Source organism: Vulpes vulpes, chromosome 7 (assembly GCF_048418805.1).
Source record: "Vulpes vulpes isolate BD-2025 chromosome 7, VulVul3, whole genome shotgun sequence".
Taxonomy (NCBI): Eukaryota; Metazoa; Chordata; class Mammalia; order Carnivora; family Canidae; genus Vulpes; species Vulpes vulpes.
The window spans coordinates 84,552,528-84,566,656 of NC_132786.1; the positions used below are offsets into that span (position 1 = coordinate 84,552,528).

General features: G+C 37.6%; 1 protein-coding gene across 1 annotated transcript; it reads left to right on the forward strand.

Moving 5' to 3' along the window:
* GNG11 (G protein subunit gamma 11) lies at positions 1-4,319 on the forward strand. The gene is made up of 2 exons (XM_072764283.1): positions 1-211; positions 3,896-4,319. The coding sequence occupies exons 1-2, from the start codon at positions 116-118 to the stop codon at positions 4,019-4,021; spliced, it is 222 nt and encodes a 73-aa protein (XP_072620384.1). The 5' UTR covers positions 1-115; the 3' UTR covers positions 4,022-4,319.
* Positions 4,320-14,129: the final 9,810 nt, after the last annotated feature.

Genomic DNA, 14,129 nt, shown 5'->3' on the forward strand with positions numbered 1-14,129 from the left:
GCGCGGCGGGGCGGGGCGCGCGGGTCCCGCAGTTCCTCCGGGACGCGCCCCGGGCTCGCTGCACTCGCAGCCTCTCCCCTTGCGGAGCGGTCCCCGGGCCGGGTCTGGGGCGACGATGCCGGCCCTTCACATCGAAGATCTGCCAGAAAAGGAAAAGCTGAAGATGGAAGTTGAGCAACTTCGCAAAGAAGTGAAGTTGCAGAGGCAGCAGGTAAAAGGGCTGCCCCGGAATATTTCCTTCCCTGAAATGAGCCAAGGGCAGTTTCCCCTGGTTTATTATAGTAAAACAGTACAGCTTTTTTTGTTTGTTTGTTTTGGTTTTTTGCTGTTTTGGGGTCCCTCCCCCAGCTTCCCTTGAAGTAGGGCTCCGGTGGGACCTGGGACTGCCAGCCGATGTGGGGGAACCTCAGGCGGTAAAGGAGAGGCAAGGGTCCGAGGAGAAAGGTCGGAACATCCGAGCCTCCCGTTGGGGAAATGCACGAAAAATGCTGCCTGCTGGTAGTTGGTTTTAAAAACTCAAATTGGAAAAAAATAATAATAATCATAAAAAATAAAAACGCAAATTGTAGGGAGAAGGCGGATGGCTGTTTAGTTCCTTGGTCTTTTTCATTATGGAGAGAATGGTCTGTTTGTGGGGTTTTTAAAATCACTATTTAATTCATCACAGTTGAGGTAATTTGAATGACACAATTTCGAATTTCACCAGGCCTCTCCAGAGGTATGCAATGAACTGCTCCTTGGGGCTTGGGAACAAAACATTACAATTTCTATCTTATTTGTTAACTCTCATCCCTTTTTTACTTTCCATTTTGTTTAGTAAGTATGCACAGTGAACTAACCCAGTAGGATCTGCATTTGTTTATAAATAATGAGAATGAGGTGCGTATGAAAATTCGTTTTAGTGATCATGATTAAAAATTTTAGAGGCCACTGAAGCGGATTACAAATTCAATGAGAACACATACGTTGGTGTTCAGAAGTCTCCACTGAAATTTGTTGGAGATTTTGTACTGTTTACGTCTTACTGGTAATATGAGCATGCATTTCTTCCTTTTTCCCCCTCAAATCAGGCAGTCCTGGAAGAGGTTTTTGTATAGAGATTTTTTAAAAGAAATGATCTACTCCTTTCTCCACAGCAAGAAAAAGTTAAACTAATTTCATTTCTCTATGGGTTAACACAAGAAAAAATTAAGAAAAACAATTGAAATTAAGCAGGTTTAGTAGATACGCTCCCTTACTTTCCTGATCCAGTTATGGTAATTCTATTTATGACAGAGTCTTGTCACTCAGAATGAACATTTTGAGTGATATTTGGAAGATGCCGTTGTTTCTGAGTTTTACTCTATACATATTTCTTTTCTGAAATTTAACCCTTCACTTCCAAATCCCTATTCTCCGTAGATTTTGGAATGCAAAGTTATTTCTATCCATTTTTTAAAGCTTTAAAAATACTATGTTTAAAGGAGTAAACAAAGTTACAGGACCCAAAGAATAGGGTAGTTTCTTGAAACTTTAAGAGACCCATTTTGTGGATGGCAAAGTGTTGGCCACTTGAGTTTTTTCACGCAATGTACCTTAGAGGTTACATATTAAACAGAGTCGCATATACCGAAGTGCAGCATTGAACAAAGTTGGAATACCCTGATACCGGAATGTGTAGAACTTACAGGAGAAAAAAGAGACAAGTGTCTTCTAGGTATTTTAAGCTTCAAATCAGAAATTGGACAGGGGCCTGGATGCAGCTGACAGTGTAGAAATTAAAGGTACCATTCATTAGCTGTTCCTCCCTGCCACACCCTGCTGGATCAGTTTTCCAGCTCCAAGTATATGCCAAAGGGAGGAAAAAAAGCCCTCAAAGATAGCCTTAGGGGATTACAAGGAGAGACTTCTAAATCCTAATAATAATATGCAAACATATATTATTACACACTTTGAATTATAGAGTATTAGTGCTTTACAATCATTATGGCTCTTAGGGATCATTCAGTGCTCTCACTTTTAAGGATGAATAACTTGAATTCCAAGGAGACTAAGTACCTCCTTATTCAAGACCTCAGAGATAATGATAGGGCATGTACTAAAACACATGCGTTCTGACGCCTAGTTCATTATTCTGTCAACAAATTGTTCATGGCTAAGATGTGTGCTCTGCTCAGGCCAAGGACACAGAATTCATAGGCTGAATTCTGGCTCCAGCTAATTGTTTTTCCAACATATCTTCTTGATCATGGAAGGAAATGCTCAGAGGAGTAATTATTCTCTAGGAGGTTACAGATCTCTTTGGGAAACTAATGAAGAAGGCTCTGTAAGAACAGATACTGGAACGCCTGGGTGGCTCCAAGGTTGAGTGTCTGCCTTAGGCTCGGGTCGTGATCCCCGAGTCCAGGGATCAAGTCCCACATCGGGCTCCCCACAGGGAGCCTGCTTCTCCTGCCTGTGTCTCTGCTTCTCTCTGTGTGTCTCTCTTGAATAAATAAATAATTTTTTTTTTAAAAAAAGAACAGATACAATTTGGGGGAACTCTAATCTTATCTACAAATATCTGGGGAGACAGACCCCAGGTTATGATTACCTTGCATCTGTACTTCTGACAACTCACATAAAATGTGTGCACTATAAATGTCAGCAACAAATCAGAGAGATTGTTACCTGAGAGAATGGCACCTGAAAAACCTTGAAAAGATTTTTATTTCACTACATTTTAAGTCATATAACTACCATCACCTAGTTTTAAATTTTAGAACAGTGGTCTTCACATTGTGTGTGAAGAGTATTTGGCGCATGGGAGTAAAATATTAAAATTTCTACTTTGGATTAGATTTAAATCTCATCTTTTGACAATTTCCAGTTTATGTTTTATAATTACACATTAGTTATTAACACAGTAGCATCTGTACTTATTTATAAGTAAATAATTACACATTATTTATAATTATAAACATTTTGGGATACATATGCAAACATATTTTAGTGATAACTATTAAAACAATTTGAGGATTGCTGATCTAGAGTATAAATTCTATGGGAACAGTTTCCTAGAGTTAAGAGGTCTCTATTAGAATTTGCTGGAGCTTCTGTTAATTTTACTTCTAATTTCTTCTTAGCAATGCAGGCCTTCATTAAGACACTAATCCTTTTTTTCCCTTTCTTTTTTATTGCTTTTTCTTTTTTAAACTCACTCTTGCAACCTATCTCTGAAGGACAGAGTTTTTGAAAAAACTTCTGAATCCTTTCTCCATTGCAGAAAGAGTTTCAACTAATTACATGAACACCAGAATCTCAGATAAGCCTAATAAACCTCAAATAAATCTTTCGTTATGATCATTGCCCTCAAGCAATAGGAAGGAATTCAGAATAGAGAAACAAATGGTATGATTGGGCAACTTCAACCTCCCAGATCAGACTTTCTCCAATGTTTGTATCATTTTGAAAAATTGCATAACATGGTATACACCCATAATAAGTGAGAATTTTGGCAGGACACAGCCCAAAACATTTTGGGATTATCTATTACTGCACCTGTTCATTAGCATGGGAAATTGAAAGTGGGATACCCCACTTTGATTTAGATCCTAAAATATTATGGACACATCATAATTGTGTTATAGTAGAGGAAGGAAATCATATGAGGCACAATGGATAGAAATTGCTGGGGAAGATCTATTCAGTACAGTGACTTTCAAGCTTTTTGACCCTCAACATAGAAATATATTTTACGTGACTCTGTCATTCATATATAGCATATATATGTTATACATGCTTTGTGCTAGTATCTTTATACTATTTCATTTTTTTAAATGCTAGCTGTACTCAATTATATTAATTTCACTAAAGGGTGGTAACAGAGTATAGACAATCCTCACCTAATTCATTCTTTTTTTTTTTTTTTCTCAAGGTGTCTAAATGTTCCGAAGAAATAAAGAACTACATTGAAGAACGTTCTGGAGAGGATCCTCTGGTGAAAGGAATTCCAGAAGACAAGAATCCTTTTAAAGAGAAAGGCAGCTGCATTATTTCATAAATAACTCTGGAGAGAAATTTCATCCTCAAGAAGAACTAGTTTGTTTTGGTTTTCTGAAATAAAATCGAAATTCCTTTCAGAGAAGGAAAACAAAATTTAAAGACTTTCTTAAACACTTATATTGTATGGTTATGTTTAAAAGCTGTATGCTTCTCATCTTTGCTCACTACGCACCCTTTTTAAGAGGCAGAAAGTATCAAATGTACAATTATGGAAATAAGGACATTACTTGTGCATGACTCACCTCTTTCAGTATATTGCTTGATGCCTTAAATAAAGTTTTATCTCTGGAAAATGAGTGTTGGCAATTTTAAAAAGCTTTTGTTTTTCATTTACTTTTATATTTTTCCCCATAACTTTCCATGTGTTTGGGACATATATCAAAAGATTAGGGGATTTGATAGATGAGTTCTCCCATCCAGCTATCTACTTCAGATCTCAGGAGGGTTTACAATGCTGAGTTCTGACTTCTGGAATGTTTCTGATCTAATTTTGACTCTTAGGGAACTGAGTGAGTAGAATTCCTAACATTGACTGGAGCTGGAGTATCTGAGTCAGGAACCACATTAGCACTTCCAGGTTTAATACCATATAGCCCTGTTCAAAGTGCTCCTGCAGTAGTGTACTTGGGGAAGAGCCATGGTTGGAGTCCGGGAGAAGCCACAGGAGGTCAGCCTCGGTATCTCCCACAGGATCTGCAGGTCCTGGGCATGGTGACCCTCCAGCTTTGTGGCATTGACACAGATGCTTGGTTCTGACCTACTCATACCAGCCTTTTCCAGCAAGCCCAGGCCAACCATAAGGCCTTTCCTTGTCCTCCAAAGGGACCAGTTCATCTTTTGCCCATTTCTAAAATTAGCTCCTTTTTTTTCTCCCCCTCATCTATTTGCAGGCATTCTTTGTATATTTTGGCCATTCAGCCTTTGTTGGTGATAGGTGTTGCAAATATTTTCTCCAGTCCATGGTTTAACGTTTCAGGGTGTGATGGTAGCTGCCCCAGGATTAGTGCCTGGGTGCAATGTGCCGAGGTTCATTACCCATTCTTGTTCTTTGTGAGAGCACCTGCAGCAGCCACCTCAAAGAAAGGGACCTTTCTTCTTCATATGAAGCATTTTCTCCCCTCTCTTTGTCTTTTGAATGTCAGTTATTCAAGGTTTGAGCCAAAAGAAAGACAAGCAAAACCCTTACAGGTAAATTCAGGTTCAGATGCACCCTGTGATTTTAAATGTGACACAAGAAGCCCAGGTTTGTCCTTGAGTAGGTTTTTCCTCCTGCTCAGACCCAGAAGTATACCTTACCAAGCCAGAGAGGTGCCTGTGTCTTCTAGCAGCTTCCTAGAGCATAACAGCATCCTCACTCTGAATGTACTTTCCTTTCCCTCTCTGCAAGGGAACAGGATGCCCCAGGCTTTTGAAAGAGCAGGTTACAGTCAACCAAGAGCAGGGACTATTTCCTCCAGTTTCCTGCCATTTTCAAGTGTTGACGTCAATTGGGATTACTGAGAGCCCAGGGATAATTTTAGCCCAAAGCATGCTCTACTTTAAGGTGAGATTTAAGAACAGTAAAGGCATACTTTTTCCAACCGCCATAGAACAGTTAGTATTGGAATGTGTTGCTACTGTTAGTCATTTCACACTTAAGGTGGCCTGGGATTTTAATACTATGGGGCTTATAAAGTTTGACTAATGAACAGCTTCATGTCTCTCAAGCCATGGAGTTCTCTTGTGTTGTATGAGGTATCAAGCATCTATTCTGGTCCTTGGTAAGGCAGATCAGATCACCAGCTTTTTTCATGGAGGGCAAAGTCAACACATTTATCCTTAACCTCTTCAGAGTAGTGGATTAGAAGATTGTATCCTGGGTTTCTGTTAGCTACATTCAGCTCTCCGTTCATGTATACCTTGAAGTCCTAGACTTTGCTTTTTAAGTGCTTTCAGCTGGATGACGGCTTGGCCCACTCTGGTTTTGCCTTAATAACTTCCCCATCTCATAGTTGTGTCTACTAAATCTAATTCTGTTCTTTTTTTTTCTTACTGTTTCATCATAGTAATTCAGCAAATAGGTAGAAGTGAAATAAAATCCTCTTGATTTTCAAGTGTTCAACTGCTGAAAATGTATTAGCTTGCATTAGGAAGAAAATGAAAAATATGGTAACTACATATTTGGGTGTATTATAAAAGTAACCATTAGTAAGTGGGAGTTTGTCAAGTAGATTTTTTTTTAAATTTTTTTTATTTATTTACGATAGGAACACACAGAGAGAGAGGCAGAGACATAGGCAGAGGGAGAAGCAGTCAAGTAGATTTTAAATCATGTGTTCAATTTCTTCCAAGTACATAGTCGTGTTAATCATTTGGCATCTGATTAAATAGTTATCATGCTTTGTGTATTGAGATTCAGGTTCTATGAACTCATTGAATTGGCAAAATTGGCTTTCCTACTTCTAGGCAGAATCTACATCATAAGTTCCCTCATACTTGGTATTTTAGGGTCAATGTTGGGTACAGCCAGGTGGTAAAAGAAGAGATTGAGACTTCTCAAAGAATATTCTTTTTATGAAGTTTTGATTATTGTACCCTGTAAATGTATTAACTACTTTAAGAAGTAAAATTAATTTTAAAATAAAAAATAGAAGCAAGTTTTCTATTACTATGTTTAGGCTTTGGAGAGTAAGTATATTTTGGTATTAGAGTCCTATGAATTCATAAATAAGTCTGTACAGTCAACATGATCTGATTAATAATATATTTGGATCTATTCAGCTTATTCCATGAAGTAAGACAGAAATGTTAAGTCAGTAGTAGTTATATTCCTCCCTTATCCCCTCTAACTGAGACTTAGAAGGATGATAAGCAATGAAAAATAAGCTCCTCTTTCTAGTTAATACTAGAAATACTAGTCTAGGAAAGTAGGGATCAATCAGAAGATATCTTTGATTTAATAGAGAGGAGTGAGATGGTCACAGAAGGAAAATGCTATGGGATTTCTCCTGTTAGAATAAACCCTGATATCCTTCTCTATTTGTTGGGCTGTCCTAATGAGGGAAGACCAGGGCATCATTAGCACCTTCCCCATTTGGGCTACATTCAGTCTGAGGGCATGAATCCACAGACCATTAAAAATCATCCACTGGTACTAGGAGAATGCAGAAACACATTGACGCCATTTCGTTCCTTTTTCTTTTGGCTCACATACACATTAAATGATGACCTCCTTTTTTTTAAACTTGATATTAAAGAGTACATAATTCCATTGAACATGAAATGGGCAGGAAGGATTAAAATAGGTGGATTATAAATTGCAGAATTGACCTCACTTAGAATGAAGGGAAACGAACAAGGGGTAGTGGAAAGGGAGATGGGCAGGGTGTTGGGGTGACTGGGTGACAGGCACTGAGGGGGGCACTTGGCGGGATAAGCACTAAGTGTTATGCTATATGTTGGCAAATTGAACTCCAATAAAAAACTAAAATAAAATAAAAATAAATAAATAAAAGAAGGGATAAAAAATAAAATGAAGGGAAAAGATCTTTGTAAAATTAACAGTCATGAAAAATAATTCACATTGGCATATATAAAAATGTATGCATTTGTTTATTCAAAACCAAAAATATTTGGAGCTCACTCTGTGCACTAGGCCCTGGTTTAGCCCCAAGGGATATAGAGGTGAATTACACAAAGTCCTTAACATCGTGAAATTTATAGAAGTTATAATTATTCAGATGTAGGTGGAAATTACAGAGTATATTATGATGTATATGTTAGGATAAATAGTAAAGGGTTTTTGTTTTTTTTTTACTTTTTAATGATGATGCTGATGATGGCATGATTATGATGATGGTGATGGTGATAGCTTGTACATATGAAGAGCTTAATACTTGTTGGGCACTGGAATAAGCCCTTTTACATAGATGATGTCTTTTAATTCTCACAACTACCTTGTATATATGGGGAAAGTAATTTACACAAAGTCATATAGCTACTGTAACTGGCAACATAGGGACTGTGATAAACAATATGTAGTACTACCTCTCTTGTAGAAGCCAATATATACGCAGTGAAAAGAACTGTTAGCTCAATAATTTTCTGAAGTGGTTTTTGGCAAACATAGCCAACTACTGTAGCCTCAGAAATTTTTAGCCCTGGTTTATGGCATAACGTTTTATAGTTGCTTATTTGAGTTGTTTCTACTGGTTGGTTGGTTGGTTGGTTTTCTGTAATCACAGCCTAATATAAAAATGTTAACCTTTACAAAGGGGGTGAATTTTGCTTCCTCAGTAAAAATCGTATCACAACCTAAATTTGTATAACACTGATAAACTCTAATTATATAGCAAATAGCACTTGCTCATTTGCTGAACAATATAATCTCTCAGTTTAGTACCAGAATTTATTTGATATAAGCTACTTGAATTATGGTAGAGAGTCTAGAAGAAATAAATCAGACGCTATAAGGACTTTCTTTATCAAAATTATTAAATCATAATTAGCCCTAGAGAGTTATGTATAGATACCAAAGAATCTTTGCTAAGAACTGTTAAACTCATTCCCTGCAGAAACTTGTGTATTTTCCTTAATAAAGTTAGCCCTAGGCTTTAGCTTATGTCATCTCAGCCTCTTTTTCCAGCTTGCCTGAGGCACAATGTGAATGACCTACTTCACAGAGTTGGTTTGGAAATTATTGAGCCTGATCTCCAGGTGAGGAGTAGAGCTCTTTAAATCCATAAAATGTCCTCATGTTTTGACATTGATCAGTATTTATCAGTAAATAACTTCAAATCCCTTTTGGAAGTAATCAGATTAAATGTAAATATCTAAAAATATTTATTCTGCAGAATTAGTGTATTCATTCAAACTTTCACAGCTCTGTTTGATGCAGCATAGGGAAAGAGAAAGGGCGTGGGTCTTGCCTTATTGAGCATTTTGAAATAGTATTGAAACTTGGATGTGTCTCACTCTAAGAGGGAAAAGTGAAGAGGAAAGAAGCATTTAAGCTTATATTAAATAATTCGAAAACATAATATAAAAACATAAATATTAACACAGTTCACTGATTACTTAACAGCAGTTCAAAGGCCATTGTTGCTAAATGTTTCATCTTTATAACTGAATTTATATCGTTAGCAATGAACACCACAACATGGATGTGGTGCTGTTTATGTATGTATGTATGTATGTATGTATGTATTTAGATCTTATTTATTTATTTGAGAGAGAGTACACGAGAGAGAGAATGAGCAGAGTGGGAGAGGAAGGAAAGGAAGAAGCAGACTCCTCACTGAACAGGGAACCTGATGTGGGACTCGATCCCAAGACCCTGGGATCATGACCTGAATCAAAGGCAAATGCTTAACAAACTGAGCCACCCAGGCACCCACCACTTTTTTTTTATTTTATTGTGGGTGCTCCCTAATTACTAACACTGAGACTTGTTTTTTGTTTGTTTGTTTTTTCTTTTTTGGTTTTAATTCATCTTTGAAAGATCACATGCATTGGACTTTCAGCTGATTCTTATTTACATACATTGATATAAAGGCAGATATAAAGTAGGATAAATTAATGTTTATTAACATTTTGATTGTTCAATTTGGGGCAGGAAATAATGAAGACATTTAAAAATAATTCGTTTTAATTTGATTCAACAAATGGATTAAGGGCCTATAAACATGACAGTCTTGGGCAGTTCAGCCAATATTGTTCCTACATTCTAGGAATTGGCAGTCGAAACAAATGGTAGTGACATTTATCAAGTCCAATTAATTAAATCAATTTATGTACAAGATGTAAGTGGATTAAGTGTTTGAGAAAAAGGGGATAATAAGTAGAATGATTAGAGTAAGACTAAGACATTTCCTACTTTTGGGGGGAACATTTCATGGAAATAGATACAATAGCTTAAGTGAAGGAAAATAATTTGTAAAGTATGAAACTAAGAGGAAGAAATTTCACTTACTGAATGCAGCTTAGCAGACTCAGACAGTATTTGCCAAATGTATAGAACAAGAGCAGAAAGAGCCTACAACTAATTGGGTACATTGTCTTTGGTTAAAAAAAAAAAGAAAAAGTCTTTGAAATGCTTTTTCAGTTATTGTGGGAAACAAATTACACCAAATTCAATGACTTAAAACAATACATTTTTATTGCTTATGAATCTACCAGTCAGTATATCTGGGCCTTGCTCTGTTGATCATAGTTGATTTCATTGATTCATGTGCTGTCAGTGGATGGATCTGCTGGGGACTAACTGGCTAGCTGGGTGTTGGCAGGGAATTAGTTAGGGCAAAGTTGGTGACTGGGTTATATGTCTTTTGTCCTTTAACAGACTTGCCTTGGCTTGTTCTCATAGCATGGCAGAGTTCTAAGAAGAGTGGAAAGGTAAAAGGTACCCTAAGGCCTAGAAAAAGAACTAGCACACAATCACTTCCACTGCATTCAACTGTGCAAAGGAAGGCATATGGCAAAGGCAAAGATACAAGGAAGGGTAGAAAGTTAAGGACAGTTTACAATCCACCCACCACATTGAGGGAGGATCTTGGCTTTAACCTGGAGCAGCAGAAAGCCAATAGGAATAACCTAGGGATACCTGGGAAAAGATTAGTTAGGATAAAAGTCAAAGGGTTCTGATGATAAAGGCAAAATGTAGGGATGGTCAAAAAGTTGGGAAGGGATAGATTAGATATCTGTTTTGAGAGGCAAAGCATCACAATGAACTTGAGACTTGACAAATCCTCACAGCCACTGTGGCAAATCCAAATTGCATCTAGGAGAAAGTGAGCAGCCACTCAAAAATTAATTTTACTGACTTAATTTATAAAATCATCAATTTCTAGAAGGCAGGAGACTACAGGTTCTGATTATGCCCTCTTCATCTTATGTTACAGAATAGAAAAGATTCCTACGACTCAATGACCTCTTTGTGCAGAGACTCATTTTCAATACAGTCAACTTCCCAGAAGTCACAAGATTTGTTCCCAGCACTGGCCAGCCAATCTGGTAAAGGTAAGGGCTATAATAAGCCATCCTTCCAATATTTCAGAAACTGATAATAATGTGCCATTATCTACCTCACCCTTCTAGCAGCTTACATTTTGTTCTAGTCTTTTCCTAATATTCAATCTTAAATGGCTGCAATGAGAGAGATGTCCAGAGAATTCTGTTTGCTGTTCAATTTATAGTTCACCTCCCGAATTTACTCTTGTTGTATTTCTTCTGAACACTCCACTTGAATCTGGACTTTAGAGAAACTTCTATTGATATTTCTTTGGGTATCTGTCTGTGTTGGATTTTTTTCTCTTGGCATAATACTTCTCTTACTAAAATTGAACTCCTTTTTAATCCTGATCAGTGTTTTCTGAAGCTTGGGCTTTTTTTTTTTTTTTTTTTTTTTTTTTTAATGCCAGAAGTTTCTCACATAATTCCTCATACTTTGTTGTAGTTGAAAAAATGCAGTGTATCTGGAAGGGAAGGAGTTTGCAAATACTTTTTGATTAATGAGTAACACGATCACAAGTTTGAGGGCATGCAAATCATGAGCTTAAAGTATTATACAGTCTTGCCGCATCCACTGCCTGGAAATAAGTGTTTCTTTTATCCTACTTAGAAGGACATTTCCCAGTGCAATGCTAGAGACTCTCCTCCACAAAATTTACTTGGGAACCTGTAATCTAAACTTTGTGTCATTACCATGCATTTTTATCAACCAAAAACTGGGTATAAGGTTATGTGTTTGTCATATACTAGAAGAGCTAGAAGGCAATATTATAAATATATGTTCCTGAGATCATAAGTCATATTGGTACATTACAGCAGAGGTTGTCGAACTTTTTCTCTAAAGAGCCAGAGAGTAACTATGTTAGCCTTTGCAAGCCATACTATCTCTGTGGCAACTACTCCAAAATGGAGACAGCCACATGCCATAGAGAACCAAATGGGTGTGGCTGTGTTCCAATAAAACCATTTTTATACAACAGGCAACTGGCTGCATCTGGCCCACAAGGCCCTGTTCTAGATCAATATTTCACTTAGTGATCAATTTAGTGGAATGTTACTAATAACTTAGAATAAAATATCAGCATACATTCCATATTGTAAAAGGGTAAGTATTTATCTTTTGAAACATAGATGTTCAAGTCAACATGTAAAAATTCATTTCTTTTTGTAGTTTTCAGTTGATAAAAATTTGAAAACTGTTAGTCCAGAGTGCTAGAGGTGAAAGTCTAGCTTTTGATAATACATAGTGAAGAATTTAACCTTACCCAAAGAGAGCCCTGACTTTTCCCCACCTGCCCCTGGGAGCTAATCTCTAACCCCTTTGAATGTCCTGCCTGGTAAGAGTGTCTTTATTTACCTGGGGATTTTGGACCATGCCAAGAAGTATAACAATGTGACTTATGGTGAGTCTTTGAATCTTGTGGTATCAGCTTGATCTCTGCAGAGGCTAGAGATTGAGATCAAGCATGTGGTAGTTGACTATGGAGCCCCAGTAAAGACTCTGGCTACCAAGGTTTTGATGAATTCCCCTGCTTGGCAATGCCCTTTGCTTATTGTCACACATAATTTCTAAGAGAAAGAGGTGTTGTCCATAATTCCATTGAGAGAGGGCAACTGGAAACTCCATCCTTGGAACATTCCTGGATTCTGCTCCATGCATCATTTCCCTTGGCTGATTTTAATCTGTCTCTTTTAGCTATAATGAACTGCAACTGTGAACATAAGGCTTTCGGTGAGTTCTGTGAGCTCTTCTAGCAAATTATTGACTCTAAGAGTGGTCTTGGGTACCCCTGAACTTGTAATTGGTATCAAAAGTAAAGGGAATACTGTGGACTATGTTCTTCTAGTTTCTAAAATGTGGAATCCATGGGTCAGTGACATTTGTAAAGATCGTGCAGCAAATTAGTGCAGAAAAACCACAATGAGAGTATCCGGTTTGTAGTCTCCTTATTTAGAAACTTCTTCCTATTTCTGTGCATATTCCTGATGCTTGTTGACATTTGTTGAGTTTATCTGACTTTGTGCCAACGGCCTTGTATACACTAACCTATTTTATCCTCACAAGGACCCTATAAGATTTGTACTAGTGATGCAGGCTGGCCAGGTCCAAGGTTTCTTAGGATCAGCCAAGAGGGTCCTTGGCTTCATATAGGATAGAAATCAAATGTGAGCTTAGAGGAAGTAGGAGCGGAGGTTACTGAAGTTTAGTGAAGACAGAGAATAGACAAGAGTACCTGAGAGTTTCAGAGAGGAAAGGAGAGAGTATTGTCTTTGCTTCGGGGTCTAGAGTTTTATAGGATGGTGGTCTGTGTACCTGTCCTCTCGAACGTCCAGAAACTGGTCAAAACAAGGATGAATGCTCAGGTGGCCTCCATAAGTCACTTACAGCCCTGGAGCCAGGGGTTTTCACATCAAGGCGTGAGTATGTAGTCTTGGAAAAGATACATGATGACCCCATCTGGTCACTCCTTAAGCATTATCAACTGTGCTGGAAGACTCCAAAGAAATCATTAACTCCTTGACCTTTACAAGGAAGACATTATTGGTACTCTAAACCATGGATAAGGTCGGGGTGCAGGTCCTGGCAAGAATAGAAGCAGGAAAAGAAGCAAAAAAGCAGTTATTTTTTCATAAGTTCCCTTAGTTTCTCTATCTCACTAGGATTACACCCATTTTGCAGCAACAAAACTGAGGTTTGGAGAGCTTAGGTAAATTTCCCAGAGTCATACAGGCTTTCTATGGTGAAACGAGGTTTCAAAGTCTGAGACTCTGTTTCTACCTGAATCTTATATTTTCATTGCTTAATATTGTTTCCTTGGATGTTGCACATTCCATTCTCTGGAGAAGCTGATGTTAACTTACTTCACACGAAACCATCAGGTTATCTGTTGCATATGTATATACAAAGACCTGCACCTTATACATCTTCTGTGTTTCCCCTTAGTACCTGGCATAGTTAACCCTTAGCAAAAGGAGAGTGAAAATGAATGAGGATAAAAGATAAAGGACATTGGATTAGAATCTCGTGTATCTTCTTGGTTTTCCACATTTTTGTGACACACTGGTTTTCTTTCTATGCATCTTTACCTTCTTTACCTCCTCTCTCACCTACTTTCCTC

Excerpts from the sequence above, each read along its gene's own strand:
- GNG11 (XM_072764283.1), top strand. The coding sequence starts at position 116 with ATGCCGGCCCTTCACATCGAAGATCTGCCAGAAAAGGAAAAGCTGAAG. Across the intron at positions 212-3,895 it reads TGAAGTTGCAGAGGCAGCAG|GTGTCTAAATGTTCCGAAGA; the intron begins GTAAAAGGGCTG and ends TTTTTTCTCAAG.